The 21,268-nt window shown below is 37.3% G+C and overlaps 2 protein-coding genes across 4 annotated transcripts in view; one reads left to right on the top strand and one right to left on the bottom strand.

Moving 5' to 3' along the window:
* Positions 1-12,585, top strand: part of ANGPT2 (angiopoietin 2) — a 59,822-nt gene extending 47,237 nt beyond the window's left edge. The window contains exons 6-9 of the mRNA XM_063916681.1: positions 611-712; positions 7,038-7,204; positions 10,008-10,138; positions 11,399-12,585. Coding sequence (XP_063772751.1) covers positions 611-712; positions 7,038-7,204; positions 10,008-10,138; positions 11,399-11,559 — 561 coding nt within the window. The 3' untranslated portion in view covers positions 11,560-12,585. The remainder of the gene's footprint in view (positions 1-610; positions 713-7,037; positions 7,205-10,007; positions 10,139-11,398) is intronic.
* Positions 1-21,268, bottom strand: part of MCPH1 (microcephalin 1) — a 774,602-nt gene that overhangs the window by 310,751 nt on the left and 442,583 nt on the right. The window lies entirely within an intron of this gene.

The following is a 21,268-nucleotide window of genomic DNA, read 5'->3' as shown; positions in this document are numbered from 1 at the left end:
CAGCTATTTTGATGTTGGAACACCTCCCTCAAGGGTCAGCCATATCAAAAATGTTATTATGTCACTGCATGTTTGATAAGTATACCTTCATACTATGAGAACAGCTGCTTATGCACTATGCACCTTGATTAAAATTTAGATTAAGCTACTTTCAAGAGGTGGGGTGCTGGTTCCTATACATATGCAGAGGTTTGTGTATATGGCTATTGAGAGAGATACATACACACACACATATACAGTATATACATACACACATACATACATACATACATATACACACATCTGTAACGGTTTCAAATTGCTCACCTTGTACCTAATGGGTTTATGTTCTAAATCTATACACTGTGCTACAGAATCTTTGTGGTGCCATATAAATAAAATATCATTCTCTAAAAAATTGTCTGTAACAAAGCTGCAGCAACTGGTACTGAATTTAGCGTTATTACTTTCTTGAAACAATTTGTTGCGCTATGCAGACCAGTTTACCCTTGGTGGTACATTAAAAAAACATTTACATCTGTTGTAAAAGTAATTTGATATTCTAACATTCTTTATTAAATGTAGGAAAAGAAAAAAAAATGCTAACAAAATATATATGTTCTGTTTGCAGGCATACTGTGACATGAAAACTGGGGGCGGTGGCTGGACTGTTATTCAGAAACGCTTTGATGGCAGTGTCGACTTCCATAAAACATGGAAAGAGTATAAAAAGGTAAAATGAAAAAATGTTGATTTGTGGGGTTAAAAATAATCAGAATTTGCTTACAGAATTGAAAACAGAATTATTAATGGAGATTATTATTATGATGTTAAACTCAGTAAATTCAGAGTTTGATTTTAGTAAGTACAGTACAATTGCCTAGAAAATGATAATTTTATGAAATTTTCCACTGAACAGTCAATGCTTTTGCTAAAGTCAGTGACAAATTATTTATATTAATAGAACTTACAACAATGTATAAAAGATATACAAGTGGAATTTATAAACTGTTAGAGACTGTGAAGACCTCAGGTGGATAGCCATATTTTAAAATCTTATGCTCTTCTTCATCTTTGACGATTATGTAGCTTCACGAAAGACGGTATAATGGTTAACATTACTGCCTCACAGCACTAAGGTCATGGGTTCGATTTCCACCATGGTCTTAACTGTGTGGATAAGTTTGCATATTCTCCTCCTACTTGCATGGGTTTCCCCCGAGTACTCTGGTTTCCTCCCATAATCCAAAAATATACTGATAGGTTAATTGGCTCCCAACAAAATTAACCCTAACATGAATGTGTGTGTACGTGTACATGTGGTATGGAATATAGGCCCAAATTTATCAAGCCTTGGAGAGTGATAAATTGCACGGTGATAAGGTTCCAACCAGTCAGCTCCTAACTATCATTTTTCAAATACAGCATGTAACATCGCAGTCAGGAGCTGGTTGGTTGGTACTTTATCACTCTCCAAGACTTGAAAAATCTGGGCAGTGGCTGATGTGAATGGCCCAATATTTTCTGTAAAGTGGTGCGGAATATGTGTGCACTATATAAATAGCTGATAATAATAATAATAATAATAATTAGATTATATACCCCCACAAAAATATCCCAATATTACATTTGGCTATGCAGTGCAAGATTATAAAAGAAGGATTCACTATTGGATTTAAAAGTGCCTGCATCTATATTCAGTGAATGTAGCCATTTTGCATACTTTATCAACAAGGATTTACCCTAGAATGAATGGCAGGGCTTATGCATAATTCAGATAATCAAAATTAATAAATAGGACTTCTTATGTTCTAAACTATTCTAATCCTTTTCCACTGCACTCAAAATTTCAGTTTCCTTTTATATTTCATGTAACAGGGAATGACATAATTAATTTCTACAGGACCAAAAATGACCTAATCTTTGCTGTCAGTACCTAAAATTACCTATTATAAATGTTAGAGCGTAAAAATAACTAATTCTGTTAGTTGAAACTATATACTATATATGTAATTCATATATACAGATGTGTCCTGGTACAGCCTTGCTCCGTAACGTACACCGTGAGACTGCCAGCTCCAAAGATTTGTGGGTGTGAGCCACACACGCACCCACGATCAATTCACTTCTATAGGAAAGCAGCAGCTGTGAATGGATCGCAGCATAGCGCATCGTGGGTGCAAACGCTGCAAGGAAATAGCAGGACACATCTGTATTAAAGGCAGTGTGTTTCAAACATAACATTATGTTGCGTGGTTTTGTTTTATTTTCATACAACGTATACATTCCAAAACGGAAATTTTTAAAATCTATAAAATCCTAAAACATGGATTTAAAAAACAAAATTTTAGTTTTTTAGATCCTAAAAATCTGGTGACTATAAACAACTATTGAAGCTATTGACTACAATAACACTTTTATAAGAGCCTTAACTCATGTGACATAATCAGTCTCATGTTGGAACACATTGTAGCAGATATGTTTATTACACAGTGCAGAAGCCTAAAATGTTATACATAGGGCACGTGGAGCCATTTTGAATCATGTGGAGACAAAAGAGATATCACCAAATAGTCTTCAGGCGCTGATATAAGTCATATGGGGTACTTCTAGATGATCAATTTATCGTCAAATTTTGACTCTCAAATAAAAAAGAAATACAATAGTGTAATACTATTAACACGTAGTCAATGGTTTCTTCTATATGTAGGTAGAATCCGTACCGTGAGATGGTGTCTAACTAATATACAATATGCATATGTGGGGGAGAGGATGCAATCCTAATGGGATTCCAGATTTTTCATCCATCCATCACTTCATTTCCAGAGAATCTCACAAAAAGGATAAAAGCAAACATAGTATAATATTGCTTTATTAGAAAAATAAAAGGCCAATTAGAATGGCTGGACTCTCACCATATGGCAGGAAAAACAAGGCAGATAGAATAAACAACCAGGCGTCCCCAGCACCTCGCAATTCCTCCTGTGGATTGATTCCAGACTCCAAAAGACCACTATCCAACGCGTTTCAATACTTTCAAGTATCTTTTTCATGGCACAAACTCTTCCTTCCCCTGGGTATCCTATTTATACCCCTCTTCCTGATGACATCATATCCTATGTGAAAAAACCTATTACCAGACATGGATCTACTAATTGATACATTCTATGTGTAACATTCATAAACATCCCATCCATTTATCCTGTTCGGGTATTATTTACTCCATCCAAGGGCGCCAAATCTTCTCCTCTTTTAGATGCACCTGAGTTCCATATAGGCTGTCCACTAATGTGTGTCACGTCCGCAACTACAACCTACGATTGCGTTCCACCGTCCGTTGACCCGCATATGCGTTCCACTGCTATTTCCGGAAGTGACGTCTCTCCGCGCGCGTCACATTCGGTCGCGGCAGAGCTTTGCGTTTCATGTGTTGTTCCGGACGTATCGTAACTGGGAACCCGCTGTACATCTTTTTCTCATTCCATCAACATCTATTTGAGGGGTTGTGTCCGGAGAATCGTCCTCTATATATAATAAACGATCTCTGAGGAGATGGTTCAGTGCAGTTTCCAGAACATAAAAATAAATACAAGAAATTACACACTTATATTAAAAGACACTAAAATGTTAATGAACCCTAAAAACTTTACTTATAAAAACCATTTTAACTCAAAGTCTTTATTGATGCCATTTGGGGCTAATGTGTTATAATTATAAATCATGCTCATTTCACATTTGGCTAATTTAGCTGCAATATCGCCCCCTCTGGCATCGGAAGAGACCTTTTTAAGGACAAAAAAATTCTTCAAATGTTTTGTGTCACAGTTATGGGTTTCTTTAAAATGTTTAGAAAGTGCATGAGTGTCTAAACCCTTCCGGATGTTCCTTATGTGTTCCCCCAATCTAACCTTAAAAGCCCTACTAGTCCTACCTATATAAAATTTCCCGCATGACCATTCAATGGCGTAGACAACGTTAAAAGAAGGACATGTTAAAAATTCATTAATTTTATGTTTCTTCTTATTTATCTCAGCCTCAGTTAATTTATTACCAAAAGTATTGGGTATATTTTTACACCCAACACAACTGCCACAGCGGAAAAATCCTTTTGTTAATACATTTCCCTTCTTTGGGGAAGGTGGACAGAGACTCTTTACAAGTTTGGTTTTTAAATTGGGGGCTCTTTTAAAGATGCAATTGGGATTATTTGGTAAATCCTTTCCTATCACTGGATCCTTTTTCAATACTTTCCAATGCTTTTTTAAAATTCTTTTCACCTGATGGTGCTGGGAAGTGTAATTGGTAATAAATGACCATTTAAAAGCATCATTGGTCGTATCCTTTTTCCTATTTTCAGACATCTTTAACAAATCCTCCCTATTCATAGCACTCACTTTTTCCAAGGAATCTAATACAATTTGATCTTCATATCCACTACCCTTAAAATTGGTGGACATTTCTTTTGCCTGGGTTAAAAATACCTCCCCATCCGTACAATTTTTTTTCAATCTTTTAAATTGACTAATTGGTATAGTGTCCAACCACCTGCTATGGTGACAGCTTTCTACATCAATATAAGTACTTGAATCCGTGGGTTTAATAACATTTTTCATTTTTATCACACCCTGTTCAATATAAATAGTTAAATCTAAAAAATTGATTGAAAATTGGCTTTTTTCAAAGGTCAATAAAATATTTGAATAATTTTCATTTAGATAAGAGCAAAATTTTAAAAAAGCATTGGAAAGTATTAAAAAAGGATCCAGTGATAGGAAAGGATTTACCAAATAATCCCAATTGCATCTTTAAAAGAGCCCCCAATTTAAAAACCAAACTTGTAAAGAGTCTCTGTCCACCTTCCCCAAAGAAGGGAAATGTATTAACAAAAGGATTTTTCCGCTGTGGCAGTTGTGTTGGGTGTAAAAATATACCCAATACTTTTGGTAATAAATTAACTGAGGCTGAGATAAATAAGAAGAAACATAAAATTAATGAATTTTTAACATGTCATTCTTTTAACGTTGTCTACGCCATTGAATGTTCATGCGGGAAATTTTATATAGGTAGGACTAGTAGGGCTTTTAAGGTTAGATTGGGGGAACACATAAGGAACATCCAGAAGGGTTTAGACACTCATGCACTTTCTAAACATTTTAGAGAAACCCATAACTGTGACACAAAACATTTGAAGAATTTTTTTGTCCTTAAAAAGGTCTCTTCCGATGCCAGAGAGGGCGATATTGCAGCTAAATTAGCCAAATGTGAAATGAGCATGATTTATAATTATAACACATTAGCCCCAAATGGCATCAATAAAGACTGAGTTAAAATGGTTTTTATAAGTAAAGTTTTTAGGGTTCATTAACATTTTAGTGTCTTTTAATAAGTGTGTAATTTCTTGTATTTATTTTTATGTTCTGGAAACTGCACTGAACCATCTCCTCAGAGATCGTTTATTATATATAGAGGACGATTCTCCGGACACAACCCCTCAAATAGATGTTGATGGAATGAGAAAAAGATGCACAGCGGGTTCCCAGTTACGATACGTCCGGAACAACACATGAAACGCAAAGCTCTGCCGCGACCGGATGTGACGCGCGCGGAGAGACGTCACTTCCGGAAATAGCAGTGGAACGCATATGCGGGTCAACGGACGGTGGAACGCAATCGTAGGTTGTAGTTGCGGACGTGACACACATTAGTGGACAGCCTATATGGAACTCAGGTGCATCTAAAAGAGGAGAAGATTTGGCGCCCTTGGATGGAGTAAATAATACCCGAACAGGATAAATGGATGGGATGTTTATGAATGTTACACATAGAATGTATCAATTAGTAGATCCATGTCTGGTAATAGGTTTTTTCACATAGGATATGATGTCATCAGGAAGAGGGGTATAAATAGGATACCCAGGGGAAGGAAGAGTTTGTGCCTTGAAAAAGATACTTGAAAGTATTGAAACGCGTTGGATAGTGGTCTTTTGGAGTCTGGAATCAATCCACAGGAGGAACTGCGAGGTGCTGGGGACGCCTGGTTGTTTATTCTATCTGCCTTGTTTTTCCTGCCATATGGTGTGAGTCCAGCCATTCTAATTGGCCTTTTATTTTTCTAATAAAGCAATATTATACTATGTTTGCTTTTATCCTTTTTGTGAGATTCTCTGGAAATGAAGTGATGGATGGATGCAAAATCTGGAATCCCATTAGGATTGCATCCTCTCCCCCACATATGCATATTGTCTATTAGTTAGACACCATCTCACGGTACGGATTCTACCTACATATAGAAGAAACCATTGACTACGTGTTAATAGTATTACACTATTGTATTTCTTTTTTATTCGAGAGTCAAAATTTGACGATAAATTGATCATCTAGAAGTACCCCATATGACTTATATCAGCGCCTGAAGACTATTTGGTGATATCTCTTTTGTTGCTATTTGTGTTGGGGTGTGCGGTGACACCTTTTTTCACTGAGAGGTCTATAGGCAGCTTTAGCGCACCACAAGTCTTCACATTTTCTTGGAATCATGTGGAGAGTCTGAGACTGGCATAGGGTGGAATTTTCGTTGATGTGGGAGAATTGTGGGATGACTTAAGTTGGGGTGCTGCACTAATAGTATTTTCTTTAATGCTTGAAATTAAGGGTAATGTGTAGCAAATTGAAAGGTGTACGACATCACATGTAGCACTGGAAATATGTCATGTTGCCCATCACTAATATTATGGTAGATGTATTGTCTCCAATCAATATAAAAAGTAAACTTGTTGGCATGCTTGACATCAAAGAAGAAAGTAGATGTTTTTATACATTATTCTCTATCTACATTTGTTTTCCTCAAGGAACATTTTGTAAGCGATTGTGTCAATGTTCTATGACAGCTGCGACCATTTACTTTCTTTTTTGCCTTTTTTCACATTGATAGATCTGTAGGCCAAATGCACACAGCAACTTTTAATGAACTGAACTACAATTAAATTGCATACTACGTACAAAGTGTTCAAATAGTAAGAGAGGCTTATAATAACATTAACACACAATATACTTCATAGGGATTTGGTGATGCTTCTGGAGAATACTGGCTGGGGAATGAGCTGGTCTCCCAACTTACAAATCTACAACGTTATGTTCTCAAGATCCAACTAAAAGACTGGGAAGGGAATGAGGCTTATTCGTTATATGAACAGTTTTATTTAGGAACGGAGGCACAGAAATACAGGTGAGTTGATTTGTAACTATTATTGCTGCCACAAACATCCTAAAATTAACTATTAATCTTAACAAGCATTGTAGATAATGTGGCCAGAAGAGGATTGTTATTGGACTGTGTTTATCTGGTCATTTTTTGACCATACATTAACCATATGTGCGGACAAATTGGACACTGCGAAGTAGATTTACTACAATGAAAAGTGGTGGTGTATCCATAGCAGATTTTGACTATCATTTCTCTATTGCACAGGTTCTCAAACTCGGTCCTCAGGACCCCACACAGTGCATGTTTTGCAGGTCTCCTCACAGAATCACAAGTGACATAATTAACTCCACCTGTGGACCTTTTAAAATGTGTCTGTGAGTAATTAATACACCTGTGCACTTGCTGGGTTACCTGCAAAACATGCACTGTGTGGGGTCCTGAGGACCGAGTTTGAGAACCCCTGCTCTATTGCATCCTAGAAAATGATAGCTAGAGTGTGAATGAAACAGGCAACAGCACCACTTTTTATTTTTAGAATCTTTAGTAAATCTACTCCTATAGCTCAGTTTTCAGAATCGTCGTGTCTGGTCAGCTATAATGGACATGCTAATTATATATTTTGCTCTTTGCATTTACCCAAGAGAAATCATTTCAAATTTAACATGTAAACAATGTTAAATGAGGTGCAGTAAAGTATTGCTGTGCTATACCAAAACTGTTATAGTCACAGAAAATAGCAAAATCAGTAAAATGGCATCACCACATGCCTTTATGCTCAACTATTACCACATGACGTTGATTGGGTATTCATGGCCTCTATGTCTGCATCTTCACACCAAGAAAGGGAAAAATACTAGGGTGACTTTGTTTTAAACATTAAAAAACATAATGCTAATCTGTCTTTCCATACTGTGCTACTAGGCTCAAAGGGCCTAAAAAGTTATAGGGGCATATCTGACTAATTATTTGTCCTGCCCAATTCAATTAGCAAGGTTTGCCCCATGCATTAAGCCCCAAGGGAGCACTTTTCCTCATAGCCTACAGAATAGCAAGAAAAAGTCTGTGTTAAAATGCACTCATTTGGATTGAACACATATGGAAACCAAAACATTCCACATTAATATGTTATATTTAATATTATTAAAATAAACTGAAGATAAGATCCCTACGTTTAACATAGAAACATAGAATGTGATGGCAGATAAGAACCACTTGGCCCATCTAGTCTGCCCCATTTTTTTTAACGATATTTTTACCTCAAACCTTATTTGATCCCTATTTCTTTGTAAGGATATTCTTATGTCTACCCCATCCAGTTTAAATTGCTCTACTGTCTTAGCCTCTACCACCTTTGAAGGGAGGCTACTCCACTTGTCCACTACTCTTTCTGTGAAGTAATTTTTCCTCAAATTTCCCATGAACCTAACTTCCTCCAGTTTCAGTGCATGTCCTTGTGTTCTAATACTTCTCTTCATTTGAAGAATGTTTCCCTCCTGGACTTTGTTAAAACCCTTGATATATCTGAAAGTTTCTATCATGTCCCCCCTTTTCCTTCTCTGCTTCAAACTATAGATATTGAGATTTTTTAGTCTTTCTTGGTATGTTTTGTGATGTAGGCCATGCACCATTTAAGTTGCCCTACTTTGTACAGTCTCTAATGGATTAATATCCTTCTGAAGAAATGGCATCCAGAATTGAAATGGTTTGTCACCATAGATTAATTTATGCCTGTATATTGAAAAGTGTGATCACTTCCATAACACAAATAAAATATTTAGGGATAAAATTGTAGAGAGACCCATTGATCAACCTGGTCATCAAACTGTCCTACGATTATAATCATACCTAAAAATAATTCAGACAACGAAAATAAATAAAATGTCTGATTTGTATATGACATAGGAAAAATCATAATAAGCTCTAGAATATCAAGCAGAATGGTGTTCTTTCCAAAAACATACATATATAGTGTATGCTAACAGATAGATACTGTTCCTTTATTTAATGGGGTCATGGTAACATACAAAATTAGAGAGATAAGAACTCTTTTCTAGTTCTTTAAAGGGCAAAAACAACATTGTCTTCTATCCAAAGCAAATATTTGTTTCATTTGTTGTGAGTTATTATTATATATTATTTTAAAAGCAGACATTCAAATGCTTCTAGGAGCAAAGGACACCAGTGGGTCATTATCATCAACCAATAGCACAGCTTGAAAGTAAATGCCACAGATTAAGTTGCCAAGACAGCATTTCCTCTTGAAATATAAGCAGATATGTGATACATCATAAAAGGGAAGTTTATAAATAGATACAAGCACTTTATAGCGAAATTATACTTGTCTGTGAGCACTGCTATGAAAATGGAGAGGAAATGAGCCTTAAAAACATTGTCTAGGAGATACATAAAGCTGAAATCATTAACATTTATCAAGATATCAGTATAATTACATGAACAGTTTAGATCTATCACCTTTGTATACTTTTTAATAATATATATAGTTAATGGTAATGCCTTTTATAGTTTAGCATCTTCTACATCAGCACCATTTTTTCAGACATTATTTGAAAAGCCTTGTATATAAAATCTCTATTGCCTTAAAAGATAGAAGGGCAAATCTTATTAGTGTTTAGCTAAAACAGAAAATAAATGCCGTAGTGATTGCGATGTAAGTAGGTAGGCAACAGAATTACAGAAACAGACAGATTAAATATGAAGCCAGACATGAAACCCTGTATTTTGTATATGCTGACAGATTTTTCCACTAATGTGAACCAGCATTATACTCCAGCTCATACTCTCTTTCCATTTTCAATTACCACAGGATTCACCTCAAAGGATACACTGGGACAGCAGGAAAAATAAACAGCATAAGTCAACCAGGAAATGACTTTAGCACAAAGGATGCAGACAATGACAAATGTCTTTGCAAATGCTCACAAATGGCTACAGGAGGTAAGAGCTGTTTTCTGCTTTATGCTCTTCCTATTATTACTGGCACCTGGATGCTATACTATGTGGAGTTTTTCGTAACTGATCAAAACAAAATACATTTATATCTCTACCTAGACACAGAAATAAGTTTGTATAAAGTTTGCTTTCTTTTACACATATTGCAATTTGTTTTGTTATATATAAGAATATGATGCTTTATAAAGTGCAAAAAATTCTATACTTTTTGTATTAATGTCCAAATCCACAGATCTGTCTCCGCTCAGTTTGGAGAGTAGTATAGGAGGAGATGAATTTGTAGTTTTTGCGGGTGGCAGTGATCACTGCATGGCAGAAGGCATGTTACAGGGGCAGTGTCATGATGTCAGGAAACCACAGACTGACACTGCTCCCAATACCACTGAGCGGGTATGCGTTTAAAATACTGACCATTGCAATACCAATGCCAAAATCCCGACAGGGGTACAATGCCGTCACAGGGATACCGGCAAGGTAGGTGACTCTCATTCTATGGGTGTCCACGACACCAATAGAGGAAGAATAGAACCTGTGGTGAGCGAAGAGAGCCACCGTGACTGCAAAGGGCCTCGATGCACTCGCCCCACTGCCGGCATTGTGGCGGATGGGATGCCACTGTCAGTATAGTGACAGCCGGCATCCCGTACGCTGGGATCCCGTACCGATCCCCTGAGTAGTGCTGTAAGATAGAAAAGCAGGTACATCACTCTAGCGAACAGGTAGCTACACAAATCATGCTCAACTGACTTTATTGCACTTTTAATTATATGTTTAGGGGTCTATTTACTAAGCCCTGGAGAGAGATACAGTGAAGAGAGATAAAGTACAGCCAACCAGCTCCTGTCATTCAACATAGCCTGTAACATGGCACTGATTGGTTGGTACTTACTCTCCATCCATCTCATCGCTCTCCAAGGCTTAGGAAATAGACCACAGTTATAATATAAACACCAAAAGGAACTATTAATGAAAGTGAAGATAGAATATTAAAACCAATCTTTCAGCTGGAAGGTTTTTTTTTCGCCAGAAGAAAGATACAAAAATGTTTAAAAGCCAAAAAAAAAAAAAGTGATACATTACATAAATAAATTACTAAATTGCTAGATCAGGACTTCCCAAAGCCAGCAACATAAATAAATAAATACAACAGACCAACAAACTGACAGTTGCTAGAACCTAAGCTTTCTGTTACTAATTGAAAACTGTATGGTACAAAACCAATAAACTGCATTATTCTTTTTACAGGTTGGTGGTTTGATGCCTGCGGTCCTTCCAACCTAAATGGGATGTATTACTCATTAGGACAAAACACAAATAAATTTAATGGAATCAAATGGTACTACTGGAAAGGATCGGGGTATTCTCTGAAAGCAACAACAATGATGATTCGACCTGTTGACTTTTAAACATTATACATTGCTTATTAAATAATAATGACAATTGCCAGAATTTTGGATAAACTTCATAACTACCACCATGTTGATTGGAAGGAACAGCACTATGGACAGTGGTTGATCTAACTAAAGAGAAAAGACTTTAAACAACTTACAACATGAAAACATAAGTACAGTACATGGTATTTCAAGGTAGTTTTTCACACTTCATCTGAGATGTCAGTGTTGCTATGCCGGCATTTAATTGGATGTAAATAACTGGAACTGTGAAATTTACAGTACACATATGTTGTGCCGTTCTGCAAAACTATGCCTGCAGTCTTTGCGGCAGCCTACCTGCAAACCACTTTGTATTATTTTCTGTATTATGCGGTGTACATATTATTGTAAATTAACTGTATACAGTCTTTGATAATGTGTTACACATATAAAGCTAAGTTCGATTACATAAATGTGACCTGTTTACATATTTTCTGGGTAATTATAAATCAACCCTATCACTAAGAGCAGCATATTAAAACTGTGCAACTTCCGCATGTTAATTGAGGTACTATTCAAATCTCAAATGAATCTGGAGTCCTCACCAAGTATTATTGTAGTTTGCGTTTCAATGACTTGATATTACAGCAGAAGACACACTCACAGAACTTGAAGATCCATCACTGATTTATTGTAGTATATAACCTTACCTAATTTCATTTTTTTTGTTCAATATTGAATGTGGACCCAGGCATCTGTAAATTACTGCGCTAATTGATATATCGGATTTGCTAAAATGTTAACTATGCCTGTCCAGCATCCTGTCTGTTCTAACCACTAAATGAAACAGGGTGCCCACTCCTGCATATGATAGGTTTCTTAATATCGTAGATAATTTAAATTTCTTTGTACTGTATATACTGCATATTGGTAGATTGGAGCACACCAGTTATGCCACAGCAGGAATAACCTATATATTTTGCTTGGTCACCTGAACCTCTTGCTATGTGTCAGCAATAGATGCTTTTATGGAAAGGGATGCAAGAAATTTTTTTTTTTTTAAAGAAAACTACAGTGGAAAATCAGGGTAAGACAAATATATTTTACATTCATGCAGATTTCATCTTTGTGTTTGTATAATGTAAGAGTCTTATAATATACTGTATTAGAATCTTAGTTCCAATAGTACACGTTAAAGACATACAGCACAATTTTTTTTTCACACAAACAGGTTTACGATGGAGTAAAATACCAAGGGCCGAATTCAATTAGCTACAAAATCGCAGAAATTTACCGTGATTTCCGTTTATGACATTTTAACTTTTTTGCCATGAAAATTGACTTTTCACGAGTCTGTGCACTTCCGCGATTCGCCCTATTTAAATGCAGATTACCAAAAACGGGATTACCGCGAAAATTGGTGCAGAAAGTGAAAAATCTGTAAATCTGTCCTAACCACTCCCAAAAAAGCTAAACTAACATCGGATAACAGTATAAAAGTGTATTATTGATTATAATAAACGTATTTCTGGTACTTAAATTGGGTCAAATGGCTGCTATATGCATTTAATTATTATTTTTTTTTTTAAATGATAGAAAGCTATTTTTCTCTCCATCAAAATAAGTGCTAAAATTAAACTTGGGGTACATAAAAATGAGTATAAATATATATTTGGGTCATTTTAGGGGACTTTTAAAAAAAAGAGTGGAAACAGACCGATCACTCCAACCTGCAAGTATAAAAACACTTGTCTCACTCATAAAGCACCCAAATATACTTGTCCCATACCTTGTACCTCAATATTCATAATTTTGCTTTTTTTACCCCAAAAATGACATGTTTAAAAACTAATTAGTCATTCAAGGGGTTGTCCCAGGGGTTCAGAACAAAATCCTGACATTTTTAACTTAAAATAGGCATCTTCCCCAAATGTATCACCTGCTCAGAGTTGGTGAATTGAAATTTGCAGTAAAATTACTGCAAAAACATGTTCACGGACAAATGAATAGGCACTTTCATGAATGTACTGTGATTTGCTGTAAATACACATCTAATTGAATTCGCCCCTAAAGATGAATACATTTAGTGAACCAAGTGAAGGTGCTTATTGAAACCCTTGCCATATTGACAAACATTATTGCACATTAGCGATTTCAATTGAACTTTCTTATTTATCTGGATTATGTAAACATTTCAATTACAAAATTATCTATTGTAAGAATACTGTATGTGTACAACATTCTATGTACGTCTACATTTTGGATTCAATAAATGTTGTGAATTTTGTTATTTTTATATTAACTGACTAGTCTTCACCTTCATGCCCATGTTCCCTTTTAATTAAAATTGACATGAGCAAATGTTATTTTGTTTACAAGTTCCAGAAATACAAGAGAACACAGAGCAGAAAAAGATAATTTTAAAAAGGAAACCTTTATCTTTAGGATTTTCAATATTCTACAAAAAGTATTCAACAGACTAAGTAATTATTTTTCTAAAACATTTATGTCTCAAAGTTTTGTTAATACATTGAAATAATTGTTTTATGTAAAACCTTTTACGTTATGTCAATTACTGAATTTGGTATTTCTACAATTTAATAAACTCTGACAAATGTGTTTTCATAACTCTGTTTCACTGAATATTTCCATTGTATAATATAATTTATTATTTATTTATTTATTTATTAACAGTTTCTTATATTGCACAGCATATTCCATTGTGCTTTACACTGTTAAACTGAAGGAACATAGGAATGAAAACTGATCGTGATACACTGGTCAACCCTAATTTTCATTTATCGTATTAGATTGATTATGGGATAACTTTGTGCTGCTGATTCCACATGACATCAGTTTTGCTAGAATTGCTCTAACTTTTGAGATACACAGATACCAAATAAGAAATACAATGCGAACACTCAACGGCCAACTGACCATTGGTTGGGTGGCCGTTCACTAATATACAGAAGGAAAATATCCTAAAACGGTCATGAACACCTGGAATATTCGCATGTCTTCCCTTCTAGAATTTTCTGGTAGATTACCATATGCACTCCTTAAATTCCTTATTAATTGAGATTGTGATTATCCATTATCCGAAGAACTAGAGCCAATTCTAAAAAATACCCTAGATTCGTTATTTCTGTTGGAAAGCCAACTCACACTTCTGCAACACTAGAACTGGTAGACATGGTATGAGTAGCTCTTACATGCTTGTATTCTGTCTTCTAACAAGTTTACATACATATTTAAATAATGGATATTGCGTTATGATATGACATTTTACAAACATTTTATTATTTCATTAACTTACATTTCTTTTTTACTGAATGTGGAAGCAGACAAAGATTTCAGGAAGTTTAGTACAGTCTGACAAAGTTATGCGACAACTATAGTTGAGTAATATAAGAGTCTATATATCACTAGTGGCAGTAGTACCTATTGTGGCATTAAAATATATATATTATATATATATATATATATATATATACACACACACACATACACATATTATGCCCAAATCTAACTCTCTCTACACATGTTATATCTGCCTCACCCTGCAGTGCACATGGTTTTGCCCAACTGATAACAAATTTGCTGCTGCGATCAACTCTGAATTAAGGCCTATATCCCAACATCGGCAGATTATTCCAAACTTTGTGGACGTGTCCAAAACGGTCTCCCTTTCCCTTGACCATCCCATCATATTGTCCCCAACTAACTTGCTCCTATGTGCGCAGGTACATTATCTTTGTAAAAAAGCCAGAAAATGGGTTGGGTATGCGTGACCAGCGGTCAGGAGACTGACGGTCACTATACAGACGCTAGGATCCCAGCATTGAGATGGCCGGTGGGGTGTGGCTGAGCGTAACAAGCCCCTTGCGGACTCAGTGGCAAGCAGCGCTCGCCACAGGTTCTATTCCCACTCTACGGGTGTCGTGGGCACCCACGAGTGGGAATAGTACCTGCTAGTCGGCATGCTGATTGTCTGGATTCTAAGGGGGTGGGAGGTATTGTGGAGACCGCCAGTCACATAACTACATCCCTGAGGAAATTCGTCATTTATACCTCCTGTGCTATAAAATATCAAATAGCATGCAGGTGGAAATAACCGGCCATACTAACATATGAGGGGATAGTAAATTGTGTTTAGTTCATCTCTAAAATTGAGTACATCACCAGCTTCCAAAATAATGCTGTGGACAAATACCACCCCATTTGGGACCCTTGGTATTCCAAGTATAATGTCAACCCTCCATGCACAATGGAGTCAGATGGTCCCTGTTTGGACTCTACCTGTGCTGTTGTTATCCCCCTGGCCTCTTGACTCTGTCTTTCACTATCTTTCCTTTATTCACCTGTACCCACCTCTATCACCCTCTCTGTCTTCTGACACCGCACAATGCATCCGTCTGTTTTCCACCCCCTTTATCTCCCCTCCCTCCGACTCCAAACATTACACCCCTTTTTGCAATTCGACCAAAGACATTGATATAAGTGCTAGACATACCTCCTGTACAGACCATTCCCCAAAGCACTGGTTATGCCCTCCCCCAGTTCTTTACAATTTTTGCACCTCTACATGTATCCTGTGTTCATGTTCTCTCAACAATTACTTCTTCCTGCTTGGATTTATATTTTGTTTCTTCAACAAAGAGCTTTAAACAAATACAAACATAGAACATATGATCGTGAAACTGCAATGTCCCTCCCTTTTCAATTAACCTTTAAAATCACAACAACTTTTCCTTACTGTCATCCATTTCTTTTTATGTTGCTGTATTGGAATGTTATATCTATATTAAATATATACACGTGGTATGTTTTTCACTTGCTGCCTATTCCTTTGCTGTCATACCAAATAAAGAGATTTATGCTTAAAAAATAGCAAGGACCAAATATTACTTCTAAAAATGAACAACTTTTAGTGTAGACTTTTACATCTGTATTATTTTTATATATTAAATATTTCAGAATTTGTCTCAGATATTTATTTATTTATTACCAGTTATTTATATAGCGCACACAAATTCCGCAGCGCTTTACAGAGAATATTCGGTCATTCACATCAGTCCCTGCCCCAGATATGCTAAGTTTTGCTTTTATCCCTTTCTATATACAGTACTGTAGTTACCTCGTCAGCCACAAATTCTTTTCGCAAAACAAATAAAATAAAATTCCACATGATTCTCTGCAAAACTGTCTGCGGACTGAGTGCCTAATGTTCTGACCTTTACAAGTCATTTAACTTTGAACAAGTCATTTAACTTTGAAGCTATAGATTTCTTCTGCTTCTCATTAGTATCATGCTGAGAAACAACAGCTAATAACTGCTTAACCATTTTATGAGGAAATTCTTTAGGAATCTATACTCTACCATGTCCTCATTGTCTGTTACAAAACGTTTGTATTCCAAATTTCACCATAGTTTTTATAGTAAGGATAAGTCCTTTCTCAGGCCATGGGAATACAGGTTGAGTATCCCTTATCCAAAATGCTTGGGACCAGAGGTATTTTGGATATCGGATTTTTCTGAATTTTGGAATAATTGCATGCCATAATGAGATATCATGGTGATGGGACCTAAATGTAAGCACATAATTCATTTATGTTACATATACACCTTATACACGCAGCCTGAAGGTAATTTTAGCCAATATTTTTTATAACTTTGTGTATTAAACAAAGTGTGTCTACATTCACACAATTCATTTATGTTTCATATACACCTTATACACACAGCCTAAAGGTCATTTAATACAATACTTTTAATATCTTTGTGTATTAAACAAAGTTTGTGTACATTGAACCATCAAAAAACAAAGGTTTCACTATCTCACTCTCACTCAAAAAAGTCTGTATTTCGGAATATTTGGATATGGGATACTCCACCTGTACTATGGACAAAAGTAATCTCTCCGATATGAACACCATTACAGAATTATGTAATTATGCTTACACTGCATAGCTTACATTTATCATAGTGTTTGACAGTCAAACACAAAACAACAACTCATGGAACTCTGGTACTAAACTCTGGCACTAAACGCCGGATGTAATGATTGCCAAGATTGCCGAAGGTGCGAGATGCTGGCCGATCTCGAACGCAAAACCATGCTTTGTAAGTGATTGCCCCTTTAAACAAATATCTCAGATCGTCTGGCATCTAGCACATCTGGCGATCTCGGGCGTCATTACATCCGGCCCTAGATTTAAATTTGAATATCTTCAAAATAGACAGTTTTTATTCCCTCTGAAATCAAGATCTCACCAGGGTCCTGACTCCACTTCAGTTTCTATGCTACCACGGTCCTCTCTGATAAGGTACCATTTGATTACTCTATAACTTTCTGTTAACTACATATCAGACAGCGGTCACGAAGCTCAAGCTTACCTGGAAGGCAGACTGACAGAAGAAATTCTGGCCCGAAGAAAGAAAAAATAGGATTTTAATACCTACTGGTAAATGCTTTTCTCGCAGTCCTTAAGGGATATTGGGGGAAACTAGTACGATGGGGTATAGACTGGGTCTAAAGGAGCCAGTGCACTTTAAATTTTCTTCACTGGGTGTGCTGGCTCCTTCCCACTATGCCCCCTCCCACAGACAGTTATAGGTAAAAAAAAAACGTACCTGAAGAAGAAAGGACATATATGAGGTGACGGATTGGATGGACCTCCAGTGACCTTTAGAGGTATTGAAGGCTGTTACCAAGGACGTGTATTGTCGCTGCAGATCCCGGGAGGTGACATTTAAAAACGCATTCTGGGTGGGCAACATTGACATCCCATCTTGTCTGGTACGCAGGTCCACTAATCAATGGTGGATTTTATGTTTCAGTATGGTTTTTTAAAGTGTTGAATGTGATGTAAAAATAAACAGTACTTTACTATATACACTTTCCCCTTCTTTTGGGGAGTTTTTTCCGTGGAGGACTTAGGTTCATACAGCAGTGAATCAAGAGGTTATTCAGGTTGACTAAGTGGTGGAACATTATATGAGAATCATCCATTAGCATCACGAACACTATGTATACCTATCATCGAGACTGTTCAAATATTCCAGGGAGTGCACCACAGCAAGTATTGGAACATTTTTGAACTTTGTGGGGGTGAAGGTGACCACCCCAGCTGTTGGTCGCTGCACCATTGTTTTGAAGAGCTGTCTTTTTATCTTTTTGTCTTACCTGGAAGGCAGACCGACAGAAAAGAAATTCTGGTCGGAAGAAAGAAAAAATAGGATTTTAATACCTACTGGTAAATGCTTCTCTCGTAGTCCATAAGGGATATTGGGGGAAACTAGTAGGATGGGGTATATACTGGGTCTAAAGGAGCCAGTGCACTTTAAATTTTCTTCACTGGGTGTGCTGGCTCCTCCCCACTATGCCCCCTCCTACAGGCAGTTATAGGTAAAAAAAAAAAATGTGCCTGAAGAAGAAAGGACATATATGAGAGAAGGAACATGATAACAGTAAGGGTGGTTAGATTTACACACCAGCACATCACGAACTTACAACAACCAGCACCGGCTGGTAACAACAACAGCAACAGCTTAACAGGTAACTATAGAACAAGAATCTGCAGAAAAGTCCACGCACTGAGGCGGGCGCCCAATTACCCTTATGGACTACGAGAAAAGGATTTACCGGTAGGTATTAAAATCCTATTTTCTCTAGCATCCATAAGGGATATTGGGGGAAACTAGTACGATGGGGATGTCCCCAAACTTCCAGAACGGGCGGGAACGTACGGAGTCTGCTGCAGCACCGCCTGCCCAAACTGGGTATCCTCTTTGGCCAGGGTATCAAATTTGTAGAACTTTACAAAAGTGTTTCTCTCCGACCAGGTAGCAGCTTGGCATAGTTGCAAGGCTGAGACTCCACGGGTAGCCACCCAGGAAGAGCCCACTGGTCTAGAAGAGTGGGCCTTTAGAGACTGTGGAACAGGTAAGGCTGCCGACACACAGGCCTGTTGGATAGTAAGCCTAATCCAACGAGCAATGGACTGCTTTGAAGCAGGGCAACTCTTCTTCTGCGCATCATAGGAATCTGTCTTTCTGACCCGAGCTGTACGCTTGACATAGATCTTCAAGGCCCGCACAGTATCCAATGTCCCTGGAGGAGCAGAATCGTCAGTACTGGACGGAATCACAATAGGTTGATTCAAATGAAACGCGGAGACAACCTTCGTCAGGAACTGCTGTCTAGTCCGGAGCTCCGCTCTGTCATCGTAAAAGACCAAGTATGGACTTTTACACGATAAGGCACCCAATTCTGAAACACATCGAGCAGTAGCCAGGGCCAGTAACATCACTGTATTCCACATGAGGTACTTGTCTTCTACCGTCATCAGAGGATCAAAACAGGAGGACTGTAGAAATTCCAACACTACATCCAAATCCCAGGGTGACATAGGCAGCACAAAGGGAGGTTGTATGTGGAGTACCCCTTGCAAGAAGGTCTGAACTTCTGGCAACACTGCCAATTTCTTCTGAAAGAAAATGGAGAAAGCTGAAATCTGGACCTTAATGGTACCCAGACATAAGCCTTATCCACACCAATGGAACCTCCTAACAAGGTGTAACAGGCGCTTGATATAGAGTTGCTGCAACAAGCAGCTGCTAGATAACACAGGTGAGTCACTCCTAGGAACTAAAACACGTACAAAGAAAAGCAGCGCTAAAAATAGAGATGATTGGATTGAAGAATTAAAATGTAACAATTTATGTCAATAAAAACTATTTCATAATAAAAAAACAATTATTACATCATGTGCCAGAAATGTTTAGAATATAAAAAAAAAGTATAAGGCATATACACCTTTCCAAGCTCTCCTGTTAATCTGTATTCAATCAGACCATTCAGTGTCCGTTCCTGATGTTTACCCCTGATGGATCCACATATCCTGATTTAAGTATATGTAAACACAGCACAGTTCGGCAGAGTATAATTACCGGTCACCGTCAGTTAGAGGTGGAGATGCTTCCATTAGATTGAGTCCATGTGCAAAATCTTTGTCCTCATTAGGTACGGTGAATGCTGTTGTTTTCCTCTTTGACAAATGTAGTACAGGGCTGGTTTGAAGATATGGGGCTGGTTCAGACACTTAGATTGCCTGGGAGCTGAGGTCATAATTATAGGGAAGTCCTGATGCATTTCGCTGCGCCCCAAGAATGCAGCTTTATGAAAGGCCTGTGTAAAAGGCCGGCTGCAGTGTATATAGATTTAGGGTAGTCTCTATCTTTCTATCCCCAGGATCCTTCACGGTAAAGGAGCCTTGGGCAGGCAGCACTGCCTATTTAGACAGGCAAGAGACAGAGACATCCACCCCAGGGGGTTCCTCCCAAAATTTTCTACCTTGAGGAGTAAAAAGGAAAGTGCGCAAAAAGTTTTTGGACACTTGGAATTTTTTGTCTGGATTCTTCCAGGCCTGTTTAAATAAGTCATCTAACTCTGGAGATTCAAGGAAAGTTACACTGGGCTTGTTTTGTACAAAGAAAAATGACTGCTGTGAAGAAGCGTCCTCTAGAGGGAGTTGCAACACATCCCTTATAGCCAAAATGAGGGGTTCAATATTCTGAGTAGATTCCGGATCCCCACTAATGGGATCTGGGTCATCCCCATCATCCTAGAGTTCATCATATGTATCAGAAAGCAGAGCAGGTAAACCACGCTTCTGGGGACCTGCGTGAGAGAGGGGAGGCTTTTTGCAGTAGCTGAGTTTTCTGCACATTAGCAGTGGG

Source organism: Pseudophryne corroboree, chromosome 4 (genome assembly GCF_028390025.1).
Source record: "Pseudophryne corroboree isolate aPseCor3 chromosome 4, aPseCor3.hap2, whole genome shotgun sequence".
Taxonomy (NCBI): domain Eukaryota; kingdom Metazoa; phylum Chordata; class Amphibia; order Anura; family Myobatrachidae; genus Pseudophryne; species Pseudophryne corroboree.
This window is presented reverse-complemented; position numbering and strand designations above follow the sequence as displayed.